Genomic DNA, 27,663 nt, shown 5'->3' with positions numbered 1-27,663 from the left:
CACCAAAATTGTAACATATTTGCTTGAATCACATATGGATCTAAATAGAAAAAATAATTCTCTTTCTCCTGACTATAACATGAACCCATATCTATTTACTTTTAATTCATGTTTTCAATTTTTTCTGAAAATATTGTTGTTTTCATACATTTTTATATTTTCTGAATTCAAATGTCACATATGTATATGTAAATAAAAAATTGGAGAATTTTTGTTTGGGTTTCCCCACATTTGTTTCTTGTTTTGAAAATTTTATAAATATTTTCCAGCTGTCAAAATTAATTTATTTTCGATAAATGCTCTCAATTGTTAGAGATGGGACAAATTTCTTTGTTGTTTGGAGAGTGATTCGAATTGAACTAAGTACAAAAATCGGTGTTCGCTCAGAAAAATTTGTATGGGGAACTAAGTAATTACTTCATAATTAAGGGTCGAACGACGAATGAGAGAGCGAACAACGCTCGTCTGTACATGGCATAACATTTGGTCTATTCCCGCACTAGATTATACTATTGTTTTGTTCCCGTAATACAAGAATCTACTACTTTTTACTACGATAACGAATTTTCTTTGATATTGATAAATTACATTTTATTACATTTACATTACATTTTACCAAAAACGCGAAAAATGAATGGAATGTCAAAATCGAGTTGAGGATATGATTTACATACTTATTCATTCACAAATCGTACATTACTTCTTACACATGTTGTAAAATTCATCTTCAAACAAATCGATTTTCGAATATATTTTGTTATATTTTTCAAAACATTACACACGCAGTCACACATTTTGTATATGATTTTGGTATAACAAGCCACCCAGTTGTTCAATGAATATCAATTGTCTGCTATTATATAATTATGAATGGAAAAAGTAATGAATCGACAAACAAAACCGAAAAAAACAAATGTCATTTTCTTCAGACTTTTCATAATTGTGAAAGCAAAAGTTTAATAAAAATGTGTGTGTTATACAAAAATATAAGCAATATATATTCACGATAAACAAGATTACAATATATTCACGATAAGCAAATTTCAAGAATCGACCAAATACATATGACGAATCTTGGGTAAGTTTTGGTATTGCAACTCAAAAAATACATAACATAATTGCACACAAACATAATTTCTTACAGATTTTCGAAAGATGTCAATTCAGAAGCATTCAGCAGATTGAGCAAACAATTAAAGATGAATAGGTAAATATTCTCCAAATATATAGGGTACCTTTTCATTTCAGATGCTTGAATATTTCACGGACAGATGTAAAATGCGGTCGGGAATCAACAGAAACGCAAGATAAGATGAACATAAACATTGTACAACATAAATTTGGAAATAAATAAAAAAATCATTTTTCGAATAAGTTTTATATTTCAAATTTTCCAAAAATAAAATAGTATCTACCCAAATGACTGGTAACTGGTAAGGCAGGCAGGGGGCAAATGACTTCCCCAATGACATACCCATGTTAAATTCACCAGTCTAGGGAATGATGTGGTAACTAGTAATTAGTTAAATGTCTAGTTCATAACCATAACCATTTACTCGAACTACTGGGCACAGTAAGAAAAAATTGTAGTTTACAAGTTGCTACCGCCTACTTTTTACCCAAGAAAATTTACCGAGTAGAAATTGTAAACAGGAATGCCTAATTCTGATTGGCTGTTGTGTTGATTTTGAAGTATTGCCACATAATTTTGGCATTTTTACTAGTTTTCTGTTCCAGAACATTTCGTATGATTTTGAACTGTGAAGGGCTAAGCTGAATGTTTGCGTTGAGCCATCCATTGCGTTATGTGTTATCGAAAATACAACAACCACAAGGAAACGATAACACAAACGCTGGAAGTTGATGTGCGCTGCGCTTCGGAGTTAAATATATTTTAACTTTTTTCGTGCGTTAACGCGATAACAAAAAACGCTCAACGCGAACATTCTGTTTAGCCCTTTAATAGTTTTACTACGAAAAAAGTACTGGAACAGATCAAGTATTAACACATTTATTATCCATTTAACGGCGTATAATAAATGGTGTGCGTCGTATTGTAACACCGCCGGCAATGTGACGAGCATCAACTCTGATCTCGGGTTGAGAGTGAAAAAAGAAACAAATAGTAAAAAAATTAAAAAATACATAAAATTAAGAAATAAGAAATAATTTAGCGTCGCCTCACAGAAAAATGTCGCATCCATCGACAACAGATTTTGATAAATATGGAGGAACGTTTAAGGTGACAGCCACAAACACAATCAAGAGAACTTCGAACGAAAGCCACGATGATGAAAATAAGAAACTGCGATTGGAAAAGAGTGGGAGTAGTAATATCCTGGCAACATCAGTAAGTGCCTCCCAGCAAAGTACAAACAATATTATAACCATCGGGTGTGGACCGGATTCGGTGACAAAAAAACTAAAAACCAGAAAATTAATCAGCGGCGATGGCAATACCACTTCTCAGCACCACCAGTATCAATTAATTGTTGAGGATAGCGTAGGTGCTGGTGCATTCAGCGAAGAGAGCTGTGGCGGTACAGATAGCACAGCGAAAGTGTATTCTACTTCTGGCAGTGGCGAGGATATGCTACTTATACGCAAACAAGCTCCAACAACGGCCAAAGTAAATGAAAGTAGTGATGTGGGTGTGGAAGAGCGGGTCGTGCATATAGAAGGCGATCCAGGTGGAACGGCCAGTTCCACATATATAGCGGGTATCAGTGGCAAACAAACACCAAAACGGCTGCAAATTGGTATTGCTGATGCCCCGAAGAAGAGTTTTGGAGATGGCATAGACTTGAAATTAATCACCACTAATAGCGATGTACCAGGATCCGGTAAGATCCAAATGCTGTCTGGGGGCGACAAGAAGACGGAACAACTATTACTATCCGTATCCAGTACATCTAGTAGTCCACAAAATACATTTACATATAGCCGGGTGTGCTCTGTTAGTAATGTAACTGGTCCCACTGGCGAAAGCATGAATCTGAAAAATCTTCAGGGTGCAACAGTAAAAAATCAGTCATTGGTGGTTTCGTCGAAAAAACTCTTGCCAGAAGTTACACAGACCACAGCCAAAGTATCCATTGGCAATACGACGATATCTGTGCCTTTACTTAAGCCTCTTAGCACATCACAAATAATTCATCAGGGTGGAGTAAACACGTCGACCCAGAGTGGACCCACAGAAAGTTCTAAAAGTGTAATTCACACCATCCAGACTAGCTCTGGGCAATCGCCGCAAGCACAGCTCAGTAAATTTCTTAACATAAAGAGGGGACAAAAGGGCAATCAGCCAACGTACGTGTCATTATCACAACTTCAGATCAAGCCGGTCTCCTCTGCGAAAATTGTCCAAGCCAAGGTTGTAAGTAAGAAGATCCCTCTACAATTTCAAACGGTACAACATAACAAGTCGACTTTGTTACAACAAACGTCGGGCGTCGTCACGATTACATCCAACAAAACCGATTTACAACAGATTCAACAGCAGTCATCGTCAATACTGCAGGGTCAGTCGCCTTCGCCACACAAAAAGCAACAACATACGCTTGTTAAGGAGCTGACTCCCGTATCCATTATAAAGTCCACAACGTCAAATTCGAGTACCGAAGACGCTGTAACGTCTCAAACGTCTGCGGTGTCTGCAGCCTCTAACACAACAGACCAGACAACAACCGTAATTACAGAAAAATCGCAGCAATTAAAGAGTTCTTCATCCAGTACTGATAACAGTGGGCAAACTTTTATTTCGTCGGATTTTCTACCGGTAGGTGTCAAGGTTGTCCATGCGTCTACTACAGGCAATTTAAATAGCGGACTTAGGCCTTCTGCAGGTGGTCACGACGTCGTCGATCAAACCCAATCTCAGTCGTCACAGACCACGCAAAGAATAAATATTGGTCCCACAATAAGTATTGTAAGACAGAATTCGCCACAGCTTGTAACAACTTCGGGAAATTTGTCGACTATGTCTTTGAGCATGGCCGATGCGGCAAGTGGGCAACAGAAGTTAATATTGACGAAATCGCAATTCGCAAATATGAACTCGTCTAATATTAATACAACGGCCACGTCGGTGGGTGGGAATACAGTGTCTTCAAATTTCCCTCGAAATATCTCGTTAATGTTGACAAAGACCTCAACGGGTCAACAGGTATTTACAAACGCTGGTGCTAAAACAACACTTTGCGTAACTACATCCACAAATAATCCCAACAAGCCAAATACACCGACAAGAATGAATCTGGGAGTGAATACCAGCCTGTCAAGCACCACATCCAGTTCATCGATATCGACAATAAGTGTATCTTCGTCTACAGTTTCACAAAACGATAGAGATAGCGCGAGTGCAAATGATGTTGTACCGAGTGTTCAAGAATGCTCAAATGTCCAGCATGGAACACAGATGCAGTCCACCCAACAAATTCCTACAAATGTTGTTCAGAATCGTAAAATAATACAAGTTCTGCCAGGAGGCTTGTACAGCAGCAGTGGCGGAAGCTTTGTTCAAATTTCTAAATCGAAAATGGAAAGCGACGAAGAAAAGAAGAAGAGTGGAGATTTAGAACAATGCCATTCATCTGCCAATCAGCATTCTCTTCAACAGCAATTGTTAACAGTTCAACAGCAGCAGCAACATCAACAACAACAGATTAATCTTCAGATTCAGCAGCAGCACCAGCAACCACATCATCAAACGCAACAGCAGGTCCAAACCCAGTCTCAGACCCAAATTTCTCAGTCGCAACAACATAGACAACAATTATTGCAGAGGCATCAATTGTTGCACAAACAACAAATGCAGCAGCAATTACAGAAGCAACAACAGCTTCAACAGCAACAAATTCAACATCAAATACAGCAACAGACCTCATCGCAAAATCTGGACCCTTCTCCAACTGAACCAAACCAAACACAAACATCGTATACCGCGTCGAATGTCGTGGGAGAACAACAACAAGCATTGCCACCCGAACAACAACAACAGCAACAATCACATATAATCACGCCATCGCAAGCGCCAAAAAGCGAAGATAGCAATAACGTTCTGTTAAAACAACTGCTGCAAAATTCCAATAGCACACCTCTCAACAACCAAAGTAACAACCAACACGCACGTTCAAATTCGGTTGCAACTCCCACAACTGTTTTACCTGGACGTAAAGTTATTAACGTTAGAGCCCCAAGTTTGGGACTTGTCAGTTCATTAGAAGCGCAGTTAGCGAGACCTGTTATACCTCCGGTGCCTGCTAGTGAATCCAGTGTACATTCTACGGTCGTCCCGACTCCCATGTCAATAGCGACGACTACACAGACTTCAATTTCGAAATCTGTCATAGATCACACAAAGATTTCTTCACCACATGTCGTTCATTCGTCAGTATCCTCTTCTAGCTCCACCACCACGAATCCATCACTAATCATATCATGTTCAAAGACATTGTCTCAGACCCAATCGGAGTCCAAACCCAAATTCAGTTCATCCCCTTTAATTTCGAAAGAAACATCATTTGTGTCCAAGCCCTCGTTGCCGGACACGTCAAGTGATCAAAACATTGAAATATTTTCTTTGCAAACGACGACCGGAGAATCTGCAGGAAAGGCTAGTGGCGATACACCACAACGGCATCCAATGTCCTTTGATCAGACAACATTCAAAGCATGTCACAGTTCGCCACAGAACACAACAACTAACAAAATTACCAAATACATACAAGAAATAAAGAAGACCGGCGATCAGCAGCAGCATCATCAACAACAACAGCAGGCTGTATCGGTACTCAAAACTTACGGAAGTGGTTCCAACAACAAGGAAAAGTGAGTTAATAAGAAATATTGAATATACGGATTTAATTATTTCAATTTATTATTCCTTACAGAACTAGTGGTAATATCAACTTTAGTACCCAGTCGACTACCAATGTAAACCAAGGGGGCCTAAGTGCAAATACGTCACAACAAATAATATCCGGATTGCAGCAAACTAATAAAATTGTTCAAAATCAAGGCGACAGCAACATGCTGGACAAAAATATCGATCAACCCTTACAGCAATTGCAGTCAAAACAACCACAAGTTAGCAATCAAGTTCTTGTCCAATCTCAAAATGTGCAGCAACAAGACTCCACGAAATTGGGTACCTCCACGACAAATACGGAATCTGAGGATCAAAACTCAATTATACAACAGTATACGATGCATACCCAAAACACCGGTCAAATGCCACAACACGCACATCAAACGCAGCAGCAGCAAAACACCACGCCAAGTCCCATGTCGACTACACCCTCAAATTCAGTGGCATCCACTCCGACAGGGGAATATCAACCTCCCATAAACATTATTAATAAACAACAGCTACTGCTTCAGCAGCACGCTCAAGCACAGGCGCAATCTCATAGTCCGATGTCAGCGACATCAGGTTCAAGTCCAGTCACTAAGGACAACGACAATCGCAAGAAAAGAAAACGCGAACAACAAAAACAACGTAAGCAATTGTCCACTTCAAATGCCAAAGAAACGACCACCACCGGCAACCCTGCAGCTAATGCCTCAATCAGTGCCGCTGGATCAAATGCTGCCAAACAGAAGCGTTCGCGAAAATCTCTCAAGATGGAAGAGGACTATGACTCCTTTATAGAAAATTTGATGCTACATTTACGTCAGATGCCACCAATGCAGGTCTTGGAACCTCAACTTAATGTAAATTATGGTGTGTGCAATATGTTCGGGTGGCGAAACTGCCCTAGTTCGAGCACTTCCCCCCAAAAGGAAAGCAGACAGAGTGAGCGTGGTAACCTTTTCGAACAGGAATTGGAAGGTGAATTTGGTGCAGCCTACATACCTAACAAAGTGCCTTTTTATGATTTGAACAAATTTCGTGGACGTAAGACAAGCGATGATGCCAATACATCCTCCTCCATACAAAACAATTACTACGATCAGGAATTCTCTTCATTCACGTATAAATCGGAGCCGGACAAACTGAACAGTTGGGTAAAAGTATACCGCGAACGTGCTGTGGACACACCAGAAATCATTAGCAATAAACATCTTATGCCCGTTGATCCCGTTAAAACAATTCGTCTCAATATGTTGCAGCAGGAAACATTTCCTGGTTTGATTTTAATGAGCAGCTCCCAACAGCGCATGGGTCGCATGTCCCCAGTCATACCGGTGGTCAATTCGATGGCGCTAATTACCAAACGAAAAAAGACACCACTGAAACCACTTGAAAATGACGCCGACAGTGGAATGTATATAAAAGACTTTCCCGACGAAATGGACCACAAGGGCTTGGGGTAAGTATATTACATAATATTTATTCAACATGTACTCCGAAGTCATCAAACGCATCGGATTTAAATTAAGAGTAATCTTAGTCAGTAGTATCTGTTGTGACCATTCAGAAAATTACTTCTTTCATTTGTTCCCAATCTAGTTTGAAAAATAACGAAAACAGCCAAAATGTAATTCTGTCATTGCCGACTTCATCTACCGAGCGTCTGTTAGATGTGCTCAAGAATTTGGCAAATCTTCTTCAAATCAACACGCCCATACCGTACAAATTGGTTGAAGAAGGAGGAGATTTGGAGTTCGAAGATAAGTCGTCCTCGCTATCGGCTCGTGATCGTGAAATTGCTCTTAGGAATCTACACATTCAAGAAATACTAAATGGCCGTTACAAAATGTGTAGGCAGTGTGGCAGCGCTATTAAGGGACGATGCTTGAAAAACAACAACGATAACACGAAGAGCTCCTTGCATGCCAAGTTGTTACATCCGACACAGCCCCGTTATTTCTGCAATAAAGTTTGTTTCGTACAGTTCCGGCTCAGCCAAAAGAAGCATTTAAGCTCAACATCGTTAAGACCGGACTTGGCGCCACAAGAGGAGCCTAATTTCGACAGTGACCTAATGGACGATTTGCTGGATATTAAGCCTGATGTTTCACGTATGTTGGATGAGAAAAAAGACGTTGTCGCTGAGGATCCCAAAGCAGTTGCTGAACCTGAGACAAAACCCAACAAAATATCGTTTCGTTACTACAGTGCGAAGTGTTTTCAACCTGCAACCCCCGTCAAACGTATGTCTGAAAGAGATATACGTGACATGCTTTTCAAAATGAACATTACAATGTCCGCGACCGGGGCAAGCGAACCTGGTGGTCACCAACAGCCCATTGAAGATCGGCGATCCTGTGTGTTGTGTTCCCAAATTGGCGACGGAGTAGCTGATGGCCCATCCCGTCTTTTAAATTACGATGTCGACAAATGGGTTCATTTGAATTGTGCTTTATGGTCTACGGAGGTGTATGAAACAATCAGTGGCGGCCTAATGAACTTTAACACAGCTTTGCAAATTGGCTTGAATCAATCCTGTAATACCTGCCAGCAATTGGGAGCCACAGTAAAGTGCTATAAGACGCGATGCGGGGCCGTGTTTCATTTGCCTTGTGCCATACGTGACCAGTGTGTGTTCTATCAAAACAAAACGATCCATTGCCAAGCACATGCTTCCCGCAACGACAAGGACAAAGAGTTGCCGACATTATCAGTGCCCCGACGCGTATTTGTGGACCGCGACGAAAACCGCCAAGTCGCTGCCATTATGCACCATTCCGAAATGGTGAATCTGTTGCGGGTGGGTAGTCTTATTTTCTTGAATGTAGGCCAACTATTGCCCCATCAACTGGAGGCGTTCCACACACCGAACTGTATATACCCAATCGGCTTTAAGATCGTAAGTTTCTATGAGTAGTATATTTATCGGTAACAAATTAAAACTAAATTAATTTTACTTCGAAGATTCGTTTTTATTGGTCCATGCGCCGTCCGAACAAACGATGTCGTTACATCTGCTCCATAGCGGAAGTTTCTGGAAGACCTGAATTTCGAATTCTCATTCAAGAGCCTGCCGAAGAGGATATTGAATTTCGCGACGTTTCCCCCAAGGCGGTGTGGCAGCATGTTTTACAATCCATTGCCGAAATGCGCAGATCTCACAACTTAGTCAAACTTTATCCGGAATTCGTAAGTGGCGAAGATCTATTTGGTCTTACAGAACCGGCGATAGTGCGTATAATTGAAAGTCTTCCTGGTGTTGAGACCCTGACCAACTACCGTTTCAAATATGGTCGCAATCCCCTGTTGGACTTGCCACTTGCCTTAAATCCTTCGGGGGCTGCTCGAACAGAACCAAAGCTTAGACAACTAATGGGCTGGAAGAAGCATCATCCCCAAAGAACATGTAGCTCCATCAGCTCATTGGGGGGCCACCAAGCAGCTCTGCCGTCAACCGCAGCAGCTGGCGAGGTTACATGCCCCTACAGCAAGCAGTTTGTTCACTCGAAAAGTTCCCAATACAAGAAAATGAAGCAGGAATGGCGAAATAACGTGTATCTTGCCAGGTAAGCTCAAACATCGGCACTGATATAAGTTTGAATTAGCATTCTCGGTTGTTGTTTGTAGGTCGAAAATTGCAGGGCTGGGTCTGTATGCTGCCCGTGATATGGAAAAACATACAATGATCATCGAATACATCGGAGAAGTTATACGTTCAGAAGTTTCAGAAATTCGCGAAAAACAATACGAAGCAAGGGTAAGATGTCATTCAAATTCCACCGTCACAATCTGTTGCTATTAGCGTTTCGATTTAAAGTTGAAAAAGAACGCACGATATTAATATTTTTTGTTTATCTAGAACCGCGGCATTTACATGTTTCGCTTGGACGAAGATCGCGTTGTTGATGCGACTTTGTGTGGTGGTTTAGCCCGTTATATAAATCATTCGTGCAATCCCAACTGTGTTACAGAAATTGTAGAAGTCGATCGGGAGTTACGCATTATTATATTCGCCAAGCGTAGAATAAACCGCAGTGAAGAAGTAAAGTATCACTTGTCTTCAATCAGAGATGTTCGCGGCTAATATGTTTTCTTTACTCCTTCCCAATTCAGCTTTCATATGACTACAAATTCGACATAGAGGATGACGGTAGCAAGATACCGTGTATGTGTGGTGCCCCCAATTGTCGCAAATGGATGAACTAAGTGTGGCGAAGAAATGTGTTGTTGTCAGGATTCCGGCAACTCCGTGCAGAGGAACAAAAGAGCACCATAGTTTATATTTTATTTGTAGTGCTAGTGTATGATAGACAGGTTTATACTCTTCATTTTTTACGTTAGCATTCACTGCTGCTTTATTGACATATAGTAGTTCTTAAGGTTTTTATCGTTAACTTTTTATTTTTTCTTCAAATTAGTGTGTATAGTTTGCACCATACCAGTTTCCGATTATGTTGTAGTGCATACTTACTTGCATAGCTGTTATATATGATAGCATTGATGTAACATTATGTAAAAAACATCGTCTATATTAATTATTGTCCTTATTATTATTTTTATTATAATTGTTAAACCATTCATCTCTGTATTTGATGTATGCTAAGTGAAACAAATAAGAATATTTTATTATATTTGATAAATATATAGAATAAATCCGTGTACAAACAAAAGGTACTGCGTTTACGAATAAATGTGTCAATTTAGTTCGCACTTGAATTTGAGTCGTTTAGTGGGACGGCAATTAGATTTCTCCGAGGATGTATATTTTCTTTAATTTGTTTTTAATGTATCTTGTACATTTACAGAGTATCAATCGATTCAAAATATCGTCAACAATTAAAAGCGAACATGTACCTATATGATAATGTCCACGAGGGGGACCCCTCCTCACAAAAATGCTGAAATTAGTTAAAATCCTCGTAGTATTCTAGATGTCAATTCCACGTGAATTTTCTCGCTCTTTCCCTTCGTCTTATTCTGAACAACATTTTTGTGTGAATTTTTCGCATTCTCGCTTTCTGAATGAAGTTCGAAAGCTAAAAATTCCGCTTTGGGGAAAAATTAGGTATTCTGGATTACAGGGAGTAGGAGAATGAGATGAAATTTTGTGCGAAATTTTTCGCTAATAAATTCAAAGTGAGTTGACTACAAAAACATAAGTTATAAATATTTTTATGAAAAATATTAACACAATACATATTCTATAACGATTTAGAATATTATAAATGATAAAAAGCAAATATTTATCCGGAAAACAGCAAATAAAATGCCTTTGGAAATCCTATTGATAATGATGCCTGCTGAACCAAATATTGCCAAGGAATGTATAAAGGTAATAATGAATATTTAAGTCGAGTTTGATGCATTTGGGAGGCGAAAAACAGACATTTTGGGTGAGGATCTGTCTCTCAAGAAAAAAATTATAGAAAAACCAAATTTGCCTAATGAGCCGCTTAACAGTGAAAACTTAAATACAAATTATAAAGCAACACAAAAAAATATATTTTTTAAATTATCGTTTGCATTATTTGAAGGAAGAAATAAAGGAGTAGTTCACTTTAAGAATTTGGAGAGATAAAATATCGAAATTAAATTAAAAGGCACACAATTATGTGCCTGTGTTTTTGCCATCATATCTCTCTCTATCAATTCGCTTACTGGCCGACCTTATATAGGCCAAGGTTTATTCATAAGATTCGAAATCTTCATTGACTGCCAATGAAGACTTCGAATTCGCCTCCCTGATAACCATATGAATAAACCTTGACCTTGATATAGGCCTTGGTTAACAGGGAGGCGAATTCAAGGTCATCATTGGCTGTCAAATTTATTGTTTGTAGAATAAATAAACCAAAAAAATATACAGGGAGTGTAATAAGTATTTTGCCTCAATACAAATTTGACGAAATTCCAATATATACGCCTAAAGCCAGCATACTAAAGATGTAAAATGAATTATGTATGATGGGATATGTTTGTGGACATATTTAGATCTTATTTCCGCAAGAATCACTGCGAAAAACATATTGGTCAAACGCATTAGTATTTGACGAAGAATGATGTTTTCTCCCAACTTCATGTGCTGTCTTGTAGTTTCTGTTGTTTTAGAACTGTTCATTTCTTAGAATCTGACCTCCTTATTGCTATTTTAATCGCATATATTGGTTCCTAGATTAATATTAATGAACCATAAAGTTTTCAAAGTCTGAAAAATGGGGTTTCGCGATATTTTTTTAATAATTTGTTTGTCGGATTTTGGTTTTAATAGTTTTTAAGGTCCTGTCCTCGATATATTTTTTTTCAAAACCTATTATTTGGGATGTTCTGAATCCGCGAGGACTATATCTAATACTCTCATTTTGAGATTAGGACAGAAATTACCATATATTAAATGAAATATTGCTGGAGAATGTATTGAACGTAAATGTGAGAAAATATTCGCGAAAAAATGATGTGGTTTATTGGAATCGTCGTGGTTACCCGCAATGGTAACTATAAAAAGACAAAGCGTGTGTTATATAATGATTTTTTCAAAAATAATAATAAAAAGCAAAATACTTTTTTGTGATAATCATTTTTGGGTTGGTATAAATTTTGGCCGATATCTTCGAGACCAATAGGTCTTTCGCAGTGATTCTTGCAGAAATAAGATCTAAATATGTTCACATACAAATCCCATCATACATAATTCATTTTACATCTTTAGTATGCTGGCTTTGGGCGTATATATTAGAATTTTGTCAAATTTGTATTGAGGCAAAATACTTATTACACTCACTGTATATTTTTTTTCGATCCAAAATATTTTTTCACATTACTATCATTACTTTTTTTAAAAGATATCTTAAATTTTTATCCTGTTCCAAGGTAGATGTATTAGGTAGTCGAATCGACCCAATTGTTTGTAACATTAAATGTCAAAGCAAATTGTTGTAAGTTTTAATTCGCCTTTAATACATAAATATTATTATTTTTTTAATAAAATTCGTGAATTTTTCCAATTTTTTTCGAGAGATTCGGGTCATAATTGTGGGCTGTAAATATAAACCAATTACTTGAAAGATGCCGGTTTTAATCGACATTTGAATCGGGTCGCTAGCATAACTTATTATTAAATTTTTATTGTGTCAGTAGATCAATAACAACAGCTCTTGAAATTTTTGGAATAAAACACCAACGAAACGTTGAGCAAAATATGAAAAAAAATCGTTTTATTTTCGTCATAATTACCTGATCAAAAAAAATCCAACAAAAACGTAAATAATAATGGATAACTTTCAGACAAAACGGCTAAAATTGGACTCGTTAAATTTTCTATGTAGGACTGGAGTTCCTAATGAACGTCAGTAGACGTAATCATAGAATTGCGAAAATGCATTCGCAATATCTATGAAAAACCGACCGCGTCAATTATTATATTCGAATTGAGTGAACGAATAAACCTAGAATCTGGAACGTTGGTATTGAAATTACGGTTTGTTTGTAAATAGTGGTTTATGAAGATGGAACAAAATTTCCGTCTATTGATTGTAACAAAAAAAAATTAAAAATCGCCAAATTATAAAAGTAATCTCCACTTCTAAACAAACATGTCCAATTTGTGGAATTAGGTAATTCAAATACAGATACTTGTAAAACTGTTCAATATTATAAAGAAACAAGTAAAACGTGGTTATGTTCGCCGAACCGAACTTTTTACTTGCCTAAATCCGAACGGTCTTCCAGGAGTTACATCCCCCATAAAAAGGTCAAAATATGTTAATACAATAAAAATCGTCGTACGCACTTCAGAATATTTCTTTCAAATTAAAATCAAGTTCGAAGATGGGATCCATCGGTCCATTCCTTTATACTTTATTATTTATTCATGGCCAGTATACCACACGTAAAAGAATTCCCACCCCACCATTCTCGATTTAAAATGTTCAAGATTTTCAATAGGCTGGTAAATGAATACAAATGATTGTTGAGATTTTTAACTCAGTATATATTTGAAGATTTAAAACAGAAGCAAACTAATTTACAAAAACTTTTTGTTGGTTTTGTGATTGAAGACTTTGCTCAAAAATTACAAAATTGGCGGACCTTTGATTTTTTTTTTTGAAAATCGAATTTTTTACCACAAACTAAGTTTAAAAATAAGGGTGATCACCGATTGGTAGCTATCGTTTGATAGCTATGTATGTTAAATGTCAAAATTTGGAACTGATTGGATTAATAGGCTTTGAGTCATCGTTCCCGCCATTCGTAAAAACAATATTTCGAAAAAAACACGTTTAAGAATAACTCTTGCCGTCACTGGATGCTAACACAAATATCGGCTATATCTTCAGGGTATTTGAAATTTTCACTTATATATATATATGATCTATTATTGTAGTGTGGTATAGCACAGATTTTTGAACATTCACATAATGCTAATTTCCTCTTATATAACATATGTTTAGCATTTAGCTTAAGTGTTGTATAGAAGTACTGGGGATATTTTAATTTTCTTCCCTTACTACTTGGTGTATATCATCCCCAATCTCCTGTTAACATGACGTATCTCAATTCAATGGACCTTAAAAATATTCGATTTCTTCCGAAGAAAGTTGAGTTTTCAATGCTTTTAATCAGAACGCATCACATTTTCGAGGCAACTGCTCTTTTTTAATTCGTTCTAAAGAATTCTGCATCCCCAAACCTAAGGCAGCCCAACAATCAGAATCAACGTGGCCAAAATGACTGCTTGCGATCATATCTTGAATGCTGGTGGTGAGGTAATCAACTTTGATCAACTGATTTTGATGCCGACCAATGTTTCATGTTGCAAGGCATTGGAAAGGCAATTGGTGAACCTTAAACGCGCCCGTGGCGGTCGTCCGTATTAAATTATCTCTTTAACTTTTAGATTTTCTTTAAAAAATGCGTCCAGATCTTCTTCATCCCGTTCAAGAAGTATTCTATAAGATGACATCCAGTTCTACTGTAGTAAGATATATATCTCTTCCTAAGGAAGGCCTCAGCTCTTCTATAAGAAGATATATAGCTCTTCCATAAGAAGATATATAGCTCTTCTATAAGAAGACCTCCATATCTCTTGTGAAAAGATTTGAACTCGTCTATAAGAATACCCCCAGTTAGAAAACTAACCCTCTTATATAGGAATATCTCTCCTTTAATAAAACACATTGAGCACTTCTAAAAAATTCAGAGTTTAAACAACAAAGTTAATTTTATTTCACTACCATACGCATTTTTATGTGGAATATGAGGACGTCATTGCCTGAAAAACACCACTCTTTAAAGTTATTATAAACCGATTAATACTTATTGAATGACTTACCTTTGGACGGCTGTCCTATCCTAGTTACAAATTTACCTTCCTCAGCATTTACATGTATTCCTATTTCTTTTAAACAAATTTGTTTTTCAATTTGTTGTTTGCCTTTTCAATTTGTTTTTTTTTTTTTTGTTTTTTCTGTTACTGACAAATGTATGTATTTGTCACATATACATACATATTTATAAAGTAAATCAAAATCATTTTGACGATGAAGGGTTGTCAAAAAGAAAACAGTTCGTCTGCGGACGGCTCATTCGTTAAACCTTCGCTTAACTAACACGTGTTTATCAAATTAGACAAAATTCTTCGTATACGGATAACCTATCAAATCACAAAACATCAATTAATTGAAGCTGAACTCGTTCGATTTATTAATATACATTTCTTTATATTTATAAAAACACGTCAGAACTTTATGAAACTATAATTCTAAATAATAATATAATTTTTACCAATATTCCAAAGCATGCTATCATTGAAATTTAAAAATAAAAATGTGTTCGAAAAGTATACGACATTCTCCATGACATAACTGGTCTGTTCCCGTACTGCAAGAATCTACTACTTTTTACTACGATAACAAATTTTCCCTTATAATATCGAAGAAAATCTTGCAGTACGGGAACAGACCAAACATGTATTCAGTCATGATTCCATAAATTTCATCAAGGAAATTGTCATGCATAAGAGTATTTTCTACAGGGTATTATTAAGTAAGCCGTTATAGTAGCTGAACAAATATTTTGTTGTAGGATAGGTAGCCAGCATAGAAAGAAGTGGAGATAGTATTTGGAAATACTGTTTCATTGCCATTTACAAATTTTGGAATTTCGGAATTTTGTCGGTACTACTAACAACGCAATGCCATGATACTTGAAATAATTTCATAATTGGTTGCAATTAAAATACATCATCGTAAATCTTTCAGAGTGTTTTATTATTGGCCGGTGCTTCCGGGTGTTTTTGACTAATTAGCATTTGCCTGTCGTCGCCTCAAATCACCAAATACGGTACATAAGACACAGAAAACCAACATCAAAATAGTAATCTTTTGTTCTCGGCCGAACATGAAACGACACATACAATTTTATTAAAACACTGATGCACAAAACACATTACATTATGTACATTGATTAACTCTTACGGGACAGCATACGACTACACAATATCATGGAGATGATCACGCCTGGAAGAGGCTGTTCACCAATGGGAGGTGCTCTTGATGTCTCGAAGTAGGTACACAGAAAGGAAGACCAACTAATATTTAGGATATTTCGACGTGGAATAGTGGGGACATTTATGTTTGTCCCCTAACCAATCTCTTATTGAACGATGAATCGGGGCTGAAAGACACCTAGTAGTGTGTACGTTTCTGTAAGTTACTGGAATGTCGGCCTTACGTCATGGCAGCAATTGCTGCCACTGGCATCGTCGTTAATGGGGTGACAATTTGTATGGATTGTGGACACTGGCGTAATGATAATTGTATGTGACAACGTGTTATTTTACACTCACACATACATACATATGTACATAAATACGTAGAGAGGAACCTTTATATGCGTTGTGTTGTGTTTGGCGTATGTCAAAAATGAAAACGCCCACCCCAGCCAACTCACATCGTGTCTGTAGACAGCGGTTCGAATACAATCGCATATGTTCGGCGACGGGGGCAGGAAAATGGACGACTAAAATAATAGACAAACAGTTCACAAAGTCGTACGATGCAATTCATTTTTTCAGCTTGCTGCTCCTGTACGCAGGATCTAATTTTAGGTTTTCCAAAAAGACTGGCTGCATGTCAGCAAACCAGGCGATTTCCTCCCGCACTTTAACCGGACCATCTTTGCAGGTCAGCCAATAGGTGCTCATAAGGCCTTTACCCTGCAAAGAAAGAGTGGGGATAATGATAATTACACATGGCGGAGCGGTCTACATAAATACGTGCGCCAAATATGGAGCTCACCTTAACATCAATCCATCCACGATGCTCGGTCTTAAAACCGCCAACCTTCATCAGGGCCTCGTTCATTTCCTCGGTAATGTGGATTTTATGAGCCTCTCCGGTCGACTCCATTCGGGATGCCGTGTTGACGGTATCGCCAAACAAGCAGTAACGCGGCATTTTTGTACCAACGATGCCAGCTACCACAGGACCCGTGTGGACGCCACATCGTATTTGCAAAATGTCCATGGAACGTGGTATTTTGAAACATGAGGAAGCGTCCAGCAAATCAAGAGCCATTGTTGCGATTTCGGTAATATGTTTGTTTCCTGTTATATTAAAAAAATGAAGAGAGTGTCCACTCTGGTCAATCATGTCCGTACTTACATTTACATACATATGCATGTATGTATGTACATACGAGATTTAAGAAGTGCGCACATACATACATACATGTGTATGCGTATATAATTAGGGGTAAAACTTAATGTTCTGAATTCGCCCGCATAGTATATGTCTATTCAAAAATATGCAAATGTAAAATGTATAAATTATATTTTGAAAATAAAAAAAACAAATATTCCCCCCATACAATTATACATACATATGTATGTATGTATTTATACAGTTGAAATCGTTTATAAAGACGACGTTTCTAACGACATATCGGTGACAACGACGGGACGCGATATCCCTTTAGTCGATATCGTATAGTGTATAGCGACTATCGTTTATAGCAATCAAGTTCACAGGTTCCTTCACCGTCGTTACGAGTGATTTCGACTGTGTTTGATGATGATGTCAAGGGTAGTACTTGGATGTGACATCATCTTAAGCCAGGGGTAATTTCAGTTATATTATATACCTGACAATATAAGTCGAAAGTCACAGATAAAGAGATTTCATTTCAAGTTCGTCAAGTGAACATTTTTTTAATTACTGAAGTGGGGAAGTTGTTCGATGAACGCCTTATCATATGTAATTTGTTTCGTGAGATCACTTTAGTGTGACCTTCGACTAACACCAAGATAACTTACCATTCTTAACCGGTAATCCAGAGGCCACCATATATGAGTCGCCTATTGTTTCAACTTTGTAAACATCATAGCATTCTATACGTTCGTCGAATACCCTATATATTGAATTAAGAAATGTAACGACCTATTCCGTTGCACATTAGCAACAGTCCATAGTATAGAATCCAGTGAAGCAGCATAAGGTGCACCACATCGCAGGCCAACGAACGGCAATGTCACGATTGAAATAAAAAAAATAATTTATATTCATTGAAAAACTGTCTTCATTTTTATATATGCATGTATGTATGTATATTCGTATGTTTGTTTGCCGGTGCGTATAAATTTGTGTTGGTCTCTTGCAACTTCTTTAGCAAGGATAATTTATATGGACCTCAAGAAATGAACATCGAGAACCATGGCATACTAAGAAAAGTAGCCGCATAGGCGAATTTCTACAAAAAAAAAAAACAAATGTTGTAGTACAATGATACGTCCAGGTCGAGTAAAATTTTTTGTTTACGTTTTCACACGATTAAGTCAAATTTTGGAAGTTCGGGTGAAACCATTTCGCTTATTACACGACCTGTTTATTGGGCCATGGATATGTCAAAAGTATTTTGCAAAAACAAACAAAGGTTCATGCGATTTTTTAAACAAATTCACTCAGAAAATGTTAATAAATGCATTGCTGAACTAGATCTTCAACATTCGGAGATTTTCATTTATAATTCTGTTTTTAAGTTTTTTTGGTTTTAAATTACAACAACATTTTTGACATTTAGTTGTACTTGCGGCTACCTTATTAAATCTGCCTTTTAAAGAACGAAGAGAGGGAGAGAGTTCCCAAAAAACGCTGACTGACAAGCTATTCAGATTAAAAGGTGCAAGTTTTACGCCATTCCGGGTGCATTTTTCAGTTACAGTGCATTAATAAAAATTTACCTCTAACGGTGTGCAACGAGCAGCTATTTCTGTGAACCCCACGATATCGCTGAAATATACAGTAGCCGATTCATAGAGTTCTGCAGGCACCTGTGAATGAGACAATAGGGTATGGAGGCTCAGACGTGTTTTTGGGTCATGTGACGCTGCCCTACCTGTTGTGTCTGTTTCAATTGCATGGCTACGCTGGGTGGTAACATCTGAAACAGCAATGAATCGCTTTTTCGCTTCTCCCGTTTCAACTCCTTAGCCTTTTCAGCCAAGTTCAAAGCGTACATCTAAATGAAGAATGGATAGGATATATCAGCTGGAAACGAATACACAAATTGAGGAAATACAAAGGTGTAAATCGCCACGTCACCTGTATGGTAGCTGCTGCATTCTTCACCAGCACAATGATAATGGGCGAGACACAAAGTACCACAACTAAAATCGAAATGCCAATAGCCTCGTTCTTGGCTGCCACCTTTAGAGTTTCGCCCACGTATTTCCTGCGTTTGAAGTGCCTTGTTATAGCCGATCTATGCCGGGAAATGGGCGAATTAGTTATATACTTACTTAATTTGTTGCCTCAGGTCCTTTTGTAAAATCCTCAAGTCGTCGGTATAGTTGTGCATTGCGTCGTAATACTCGATGGCGCTCTGGATGTCGGATACATTGCGACGCTTGTTCTTCAGAACAACCGAACTCCTAGTTGTAAAACAAGTGTCAACTGTGGACTCGTGGGCAAATTGAAGGCGCCTTAGCGCAATTCTATTACTTACATATTTTTCATTTTCCTGTAGGTGTTCGTTTCTGTAATGTTGATGTACATCTTCCTTAGAGAGGGCACGTAATTTAAAGTGGAATTTATCAGTTCCCTGGCCAGGAACTCATGCCGAATGAACGACGCAAAACCCTCCGAACCCAATAACCCCCGTCCATAGTACTTGATGCCGAACGAGGAGGCTATGTTTTGGCTTTCGATGCTCTTTAGCAGATTTTTAAAGCCAACAAGATATCTGAATTAAAAAAATAAAAAACAAAACAAACATTGGGGTATCCATATTAGATGCCGAAAGTTAACAGATTGGCCAATGGCCAATCCAAATGCTAACCTCCATACACCGCTGTTGTCCGCCTCCTTGATCTGCTCCGAGAGATGGTGCAGCAGAGCCTTGTTAATCGCTGTATACCAATTCATGACATCGGTGATTGAATTATCCTCAGGTTCCGTCCGTACCCTATCCCTATGGTGGGGGAGACATAAAACGTCAAGCAAGCATACATAATACATGTCCATGCAGGGTTTACAAATTTACATATTAATTACATTACACACACACTCGCGCACACAAACACACGCTTACACACACTTCTCTGCAGGATGATTTTATGCTCACACTGGTGGATGCTGTTTTTAAACATTGTAATTGGGGATTTACCTAAATTCATTAAGACGACTTTGGAATTCGCTGCGATTCAATAAAACCCCATAATCGTCGTCATCATCAAGGGTGGGGACGCTAACCTCACTCCATGTGGTCATGTTGTTCAATGCCTGGTCCGTAACAGCAAAGCGTTGTGTCAAATTCGAACTATAATACAATTAATATAGTATGTCTAACACACACACCCATACACGCCTTACCGAACTTTGCTGCCATTCGTAAATATATAAAAAGCTACCTCCGATCTTTCCAGCTGCAGATGTGTAACGACTTTTCCCAAATCCGTAGCAATAGTTACCTGAAAACGGAGTCGCAAAGATGATGAGAATTTAGTGAGTCTTGAAATTAAAATTAATGTTCCGCCTGATTACGACGTAGAATCCATTACACAGTGCAACGAATTGAATATTCCAGCCCTAATTATTTTCCATTGAAATGGCCAACACACTGTTTCCACTTCGATAAGTTTGCGCAGATTATTTCAGTCTATTTCAGATACATCTATATCACCACAGAGACATATCGATACAGTTAGGTGTAATAAGGCAAATATATCGATTTAAAAAAAAAATAAAAATACAGTTATCTCATTTTTTTGTTGTTGTTTTACATTGATGAGTAAACGCGCTAAGTTCAATTCAACACACTTTGCTGGATTCACATCCACTTTTTATTTTTAAAATTTTAGACACGATTTTCAGCCGAATTGACTGTAATTTTGTATTTTAGGTACTTATGGTGTAGCACACCTTCCAACAAAAAATTATCAATATTGGTCCACTTTTTAGTTTGGGTAGATTTTTCAAACGAATTGATATTTCATTTTGTTTAGTGGTAGTTACAGGTAATTAACCATATGATCACAATTTTTCAGAGTGTATCCGACTTCTGTCAATGTACTATTATGTCTGTTGCAGAACTTGCAAGGATGTGCACACTGTAAGCAAGTGTGCCTCGTACGGTACATTATTTTTTTCGAACCCAGGTGTCATCGAATTAATAATATTATAATATGATCTTTGCTAGACCATTAACCGAACATTACATCTGGTGCAGTCATCACACCTTAGCAAATGTGTCCATTGAATGACTATTGTTCAAGGACAAACGTCCATCCTATTCACTATCGTTCTCTTCTCTTTGCCATAACTAGAGCGCATCCACACACACACACACACATATGTACATTTGTATGGGCATGTGTATCCTCCAGATGGGTTGATGTGCAGCCCGAGTGTAAATATTTGCACGCAACTGATATCCCTTTCCACGACTTGTCCTGATCCCACATATTGATTGTAAATAGAACGCAACGAACTCGAAGTGACACCAATGCTATCAAGGCGTATGATTGAACTGATGCGATAAATTTTAATTACCAACAGTTAAATAATGTCTTCGTGAAAAACGTTTTGGTGCTTTCATTTGTTCCATTATTTCGTGGGAGGAAACAAATACATTTACTCAGACACATACATTCACACATAAGTATGTACTCACAAAAACACTACGATAATAATGTGATTTTGAAACTATGGTAATGTTGGGGTTGTCCAGTTGTTCTAAATATTCGCCACGCCAAACTGACCCATGCTCATGGAATAGAAATAATGACGACTGCCACTGTGTGATGAGTTTATATACTCCACCACGGGGTGAGGTTATATTAAATTGTTTGTTCCGTTTGTACACCTCAGAAGTATTTTGTCGGGGACTTCAATAAAGTAAACCCTCGATAATATTTTTGCAGGGAGTTTCCTTTCCAAGGGAAGTGAATGCAATTTCACAGGTTGTTGGTAGGTAAAAGGTTCGAGTATTATAAACGAGTCATTCGTTTATTATATTTTCAGTATGCCATCTTTTCGACGCTAAATAAGTGAAGTTATTTCTGAAGTGTTCAGATCATCATTTGTTATCAACGTTTATCTACAAATATAAGATTCTCATTTATCCGCACACAATTACCAATCTTAAGTGTGGACATCATTACATATTGCTCTTTTCTTACAATATAGTCATGTTTCTCATCTCTCGGCAAATAGTACATAGCATATATTGGACTGATTTTTGTCCAACTTTTGGCACAATGTTGACTGATCTGAACTCATTCCTACCTCACATTTTCATGCAAGGCACTGTGCATTGTACTGGTACCTATTGACACCATTGATCCAAAAAATACCTTCGGGATCTCACACTTAATGTAACACTTAATGTAACCGACTCAAGTGACACCAGCATTATTTTCTACCAACAAATTTGTATGTGGATGTTATTTCCAATTGTTGACCAAGACTTGACGTTAACTTATACGCTTATGCCAGGCTGACGAATATAAAAGTCTTATGTAAAAAATGATGGTAACTATACCTGTGTCTCAATGTCGGCCACCTCTGCTCTATATTCCAGAACATCGTCCAGCGATATAGATGTTTGCACAATCAATGCCAGTATTGGTATGAACGGTAAAATAATCATCTGCAACAAATAGTAAATAATGTTAAATGTTGAGCCATAATAATCAGATCTGGGACAGAGTCTGTATGCATATACATATGTCTAAAACCAGTGAGCGGAGCAGTATAGTCGGACGGGGCCGACCATATGATACCCTACACAACTTCCACGAAAATCTAATTTTCTATGGTTCGATATTCTGAACTTGGGCAATATTTAGCGATATTTGTACCCCCTTGACCGACTAGACATCTACAAATAATACTAATTTTCAGTACAGCTCTTCTTGCTTGTCCAGATCTCTTACTTGTCCAGATCCCCTTCACCGTGGGTTGTGCTGTGATGTCCGGCTTTCAATAGTGGGCTATAAATCGACTCAAAAAAAAAAAACAAAAAATTAAGTTTTCGGGTCACTTCATCCAAATATTATTATCTGATCATCACCGAAAATTATAGGCGTTGTCCATGACCATGCCTGGATTCTCCTGGAAAATTTCATTTCTAGTGTGGTAATGCGCTACTAAATAATATATGAATACGTAAGGACCTGTAAATATTTAAGTGAAACTCCCACATCCGAGTGCACACGACAATGCAATGGGTATCAATGTAAAGGTAAACCACCCCTCTTGGATATACTATCAACTTCTCGGGTCTATGTCCTTCAGGAGTAAATATATACGCCATAGAATACAAATTTTGTAATTTTCCACACAAAAGTCTGGGTCTATTTGACCCGCCAAATATTGACCAATCTTTACCAAAATAGGCATGCTTATTCATTGGCCCGATCCCCTTCTCCATGCAAAAATTCGCGGTGTTTGGGTCATAATTGCTGCCTCTAGAGCGACCAGAAAACCCGACAAAAATAAAGTTTTTGGTCCATTTCATCCCCTAAATATTAACCGATCTTTTCCAAACACAATAGGGGTCTTCATTAGCCAGAACCCATCCTACATACTGTGGCCTGTATCTTGTTTACAAAACATAATGGACAGATCGACTCAGCTAGTCGAGATATGACGATCGGTATACTTAAAGGTGGGTCTAGGACCAATATTTCGCGGCGTTACAAACATTTGGGGCTGCACAAAGCTATAATACCCTGACAACATAGTTGTGTAGGGTATAATTACTTTATGAACTAATATAACATAAACTAGTGAATTTGTCTTATTCTTTATATTTCATTGACATTTGTAACAATCGCATCTTTTAGAACTAGGCGGATCTTTTGGAACACTGATGAAAATATTTATATTTTACTTGATTTTATCTCGACATAAGTTAATTATAGATTTCGCAAGTCTTTTTAATTTTTATACATTATAATTTATTTAAATTCAGTATACATATCTTACTCGTCAAACTGAAATATGAAATATGAATATAATTTTTTCCAAGCTCTTACCTGCATCAGCTGTATGCGGCGCCCTGTTTTTATAGCTGGGTTTCTGGCTGCGGCACTACAGCATTGACCATCGTTCGAAGACGATATGTCTTCGGAACTTACTGAATGGACGGACATTTTGTCAAACTGTAGCTTGTCTGGTGCCCGTACAACGGCTATGGTTACGTGTTGACTCATTGACTCAGAACTACTGTTAGCAATGACATCTTTTGTTTTGCTCATATTCTTCACCTCCCCCGATGATGTACTATTTGCCATTGATAACGTCTGCGGTCTTTTTGCTGTAGCCAATTTTGCTGACATCGCTGTTGAACGATCCATTAATAAATCGCCTGGTCTACCGTTCAGCATATTGCAAAAGGTCAATGAATTCTAATGAAAAAACAAAAAGTTTCTAACAGTCAGTGCTGACGATTACGCATACCAATTTTAATCGATTACAAATATATTGGACAATAATTAAAAAATTAACTGTCTGCAACCATTTTTTAAAATTGCATTTACACAATTTGGGCGCCATCCGCATGATCATCTATGCACAAGTAGTTTTGTAAGTAACTAAGGATAAAAACTCGGACTATGTGTATATTGTTTGGCGATATTATACTGTATTACTCTCATCCTATTGCTTCGGAAGAATCCTGATTTCAGATCATTGATTGAATTGTTAATGTTTTGATAGTACAAAGAATTGATTTTTTTTTAATTTGTGAACGCACCTCTATACTAATCGACATACAATTTATTAAAAAAAATGGCAAGTTCTTATAGTAAACCTCGTTAATTGTAAAATATTATTTACAACATTCAACATTCGTTTTGTTTGTCGCACATTTATTTGTTTTGTGACAGGCTTGTATCTAAACCAGGGTGCTGGGGAATGATTAAAATGCGCTCTTTGTGATAAAGATGCGCGAATAATAAGGTTACAATGAATGAACCAGCATTTGCAATCTTTCGCGAATGTTCGCATTGCTTTTTTTTATTAGTGAGCGAATGTCAGAAAGAATTTCAACCACCAAACGAAATGAAAGATCGTTGTTGTGTGCTCTCACTCGTCGGTGGTGTGTGCGACCATTCCTTTGACCAATGCTCTTTTGCTAAGAATTTATTGCGATAAATTCATAAGTAAAAGGAGCCCAAACGGATAGAACGTATTTTGAACCATTCGTGAGCGATTTTTTGCGCACCCTGATCTAAATCACGCGCATAATTTCATTTACCGTCAAGGTTTATCCAACTGAACATTTTTCGACACATTACAAATATTTTGAGTTTATTACCCAACGTTCAACCAACGGTCTAATGCGTATAAGTTGGCTATTTTCGTTGCAATCCGTCAATGTTTTGATCAATGGCTTTTCTGCTGTTTACATATTTTTAATCAAAAGTTACAAATTTACATCCTTCGAAAATGTAACCGTTGACGACTAAAACCAGACATACACATGCAAACAATTCTCGCATGTAAACGCCATCTGGATAACACCCAATTTAATCCGGCACATTTGTTGCTTGGCCGTAATAACTTTGAAAGTTGTTCCACCCCAATATACGTTGATGTCGCTTTTGCCTACAAAGAACTGAAATGTATCCCTCTATCGGTTTATTGCTGTCTTTCTTGATAATTAATTACAAATTAGTTGTGGGACATTTAAGTTCATTAGCACTCCTTCAACGGTCAGCCAGGGTATTGTCCCTCACACTTCATATTTAACCGCAGTAACATAATCTGACATTGTGTATTCTGGTGGGTGGTGATCCGGGGATCGGATATCCAGTATTTTGGTTGACTCACATTTTACGTACTTACAGTACAATAGATGTATGTCAGGTGTTCCCAGCCGGTCGTAAATTTTACACATCTCTACGTGTCAGTGTGTTTGTCTGAGACCAATGGCTGAGCAGTGTAGCATTCATTTTTGATTATTGATTTTCATTGATTATGCTTTCAAAGAGCAACAAATGTAATATATTTCACAGGCCGCGTTTGTATTATTTAAATTACCCGATATTACATAGTAAGTAATCTGCATTCAGTTTGATTTAAATTGATATGAAAATTTGCATGGACTATTAACTTCGCACAAAAATTAATAAAATTGGAGACCTGTAATGTGAAATCAGCTATTTCTTAAAAGTTTTTAAAATCACCCTTAACATTTTTATAATACATTTATGAGTACAATAATTGGTATGTTCCCGTGCTGCAAAAATCGACTATTTTTTTACAATATTCGTCGATATCATAAAGGAAAAATTATTATCGTAGTAAAAACTAGGAGATTCTAGCAGCACGGGAACAGGCCAACTATAAGTTAGGATAACTTGAGTTAACTAACAAAAAATCAACTCAGTAGGTTGTTGTTGTAGCAGCCCTATTGCTTTTACACAATGGACTGAGGTGACAGACGTTGGCCGAGTAAGACTCGGGTCGTTTCGGATCGTAGATCCCTCTGTTGTGGAAACGAACTCAGTAGGTAGTGGCTTCTGTTGTCAAAAATAAAATAAATAAACGCAATGAGTTCATATGTTTATTTGAATATTTTCCAACACCTAATTAAAAACACGAAAAAATAATGAAATGCTATGAGTTCTTCCCAAAACTGAGTTGGGAATGCCGAGATATGTTTGCTTCATCATAGTAATTCCTTCCGGACGATTGCCGTAACAAATGGGTTTCATGACATAATTAATAATGTAATAAATATCTACATTTTTGATCCACATTGTTCTTAAGCTATATCTACAGATGCTACAACTTATATTTATAGATTATAGAGGCTGGGAACTTCAAAATATTAAACCTGCAAGCATGTACAATTTTTTACGACGATAACAATTTTTACTTTATGATATCGAATAAAATAGTAAAAATTAGTAGATTCTTGCAGTACGGGAACAGACCAAAGTGTATTTTGATTTGATTGAATAAGCCACCTTGAGAAAACTTGTAATCAGTTGGTAGCTATGCCCTGCCTTTTAATAATTATGACTATCTTGTAATGATTTACGTTAATATTGATAATTTTTGGTAAGAAGATTTGCTAGCCAATGAGCACCCAGATTACTAAATTACAGCTAATTTGTTTAAAAAATGTTCCGTAATACCGAATAATTGGAGGTACCACTTTATGGATATTGCGGGCTCTATCGTGATGTTAAGAGACAGACGAACGCGGCTAATTCGACTTAGTGTTTTATTCTGATCAAGCATATATACAATAAAAAACACTCAATTCCTACACTTTTGCACTTATAATCAAAAACCAAAACA

At 37.3% G+C, this 27,663-nt stretch overlaps 2 protein-coding genes across 2 annotated transcripts; one reads left to right on the top strand and one right to left on the bottom strand.

Moving 5' to 3' along the window:
• Window positions 1-2,191: 2,191 nt before the first annotated feature.
• On the top strand, window positions 2,192-10,064 carry LOC133337024 (histone-lysine N-methyltransferase trr). Its single transcript, XM_061545288.1, has 8 exons — window positions 2,192-4,954; window positions 5,000-5,829; window positions 5,892-7,313; window positions 7,454-8,753; window positions 8,819-9,420; window positions 9,482-9,611; window positions 9,714-9,896; window positions 9,968-10,064. Exons 1-8 carry the CDS (start codon window positions 2,192-2,194, stop codon window positions 10,058-10,060), a joined length of 7,323 nt encoding a protein of 2,440 aa, XP_061401272.1. The 3' UTR covers window positions 10,061-10,064.
• A 6,847-nt stretch (window positions 10,065-16,911) lies between these two features.
• Window positions 16,912-24,737, bottom strand: LOC133337023 (uncharacterized). Its single transcript, XM_061545287.1, has 13 exons — window positions 24,387-24,737; window positions 22,889-22,996; window positions 20,719-20,816; window positions 20,513-20,665; window positions 20,186-20,317; window positions 19,853-20,089; window positions 19,647-19,778; window positions 19,450-19,579; window positions 19,244-19,366; window positions 19,089-19,178; window positions 18,165-18,288; window positions 17,149-17,456; window positions 16,912-17,066 (listed from the first exon to the last, which is right to left on the bottom strand). The coding sequence occupies exons 1-13, from the start codon at window positions 24,735-24,737 to the stop codon at window positions 16,914-16,916; spliced, it is 2,139 nt and encodes a 712-aa protein (XP_061401271.1). The 3' UTR covers window positions 16,912-16,913.
• Window positions 24,738-27,663: the final 2,926 nt, after the last annotated feature.

The sequence above is a fragment of the Musca vetustissima genome, unplaced genomic scaffold (assembly GCF_032173495.1).
Source record: "Musca vetustissima isolate MV318-11 ecotype Yass unplaced genomic scaffold, APGP_CSIRO_Mvet_v1 utg6013, whole genome shotgun sequence".
Lineage (NCBI taxonomy): Eukaryota > Metazoa > Arthropoda > Insecta > Diptera > Muscidae > Musca > Musca vetustissima.
Note: the sequence above shows the minus strand (reverse complement) of the source record. Positions and strands in the feature narration are given on the sequence as shown.

Coding starts and splice junctions, on each gene's coding strand:
- LOC133337024 (XM_061545288.1), top strand. CDS start 2,192: ATGTCGCATCCATCGACAACAGATTTTGATAAATATGGAGGAACGTTT. Junction 8,754..8,818: donor ACCCAATCGGCTTTAAGATC/GTAAGTTTCTAT, acceptor TTTACTTCGAAG/ATTCGTTTTTATTGGTCCAT. Junction 9,612..9,713: donor AAAAACAATACGAAGCAAGG/GTAAGATGTCAT, acceptor TTGTTTATCTAG/AACCGCGGCATTTACATGTT.
- LOC133337023 (XM_061545287.1), bottom strand. CDS start 24,737: ATGCTGAACGGTAGACCAGGCGATTTATTAATGGATCGTTCAACAGCG. Junction 20,090..20,185: donor GACAACAGCGGTGTATGGAG/GTTAGCATTTGG, acceptor TTTTTAATTCAG/ATATCTTGTTGGCTTTAAAA. Junction 17,067..17,148: donor GTGGATGGATTGATGTTAAG/GTGAGCTCCATA, acceptor CTTTCTTTGCAG/GGTAAAGGCCTTATGAGCAC.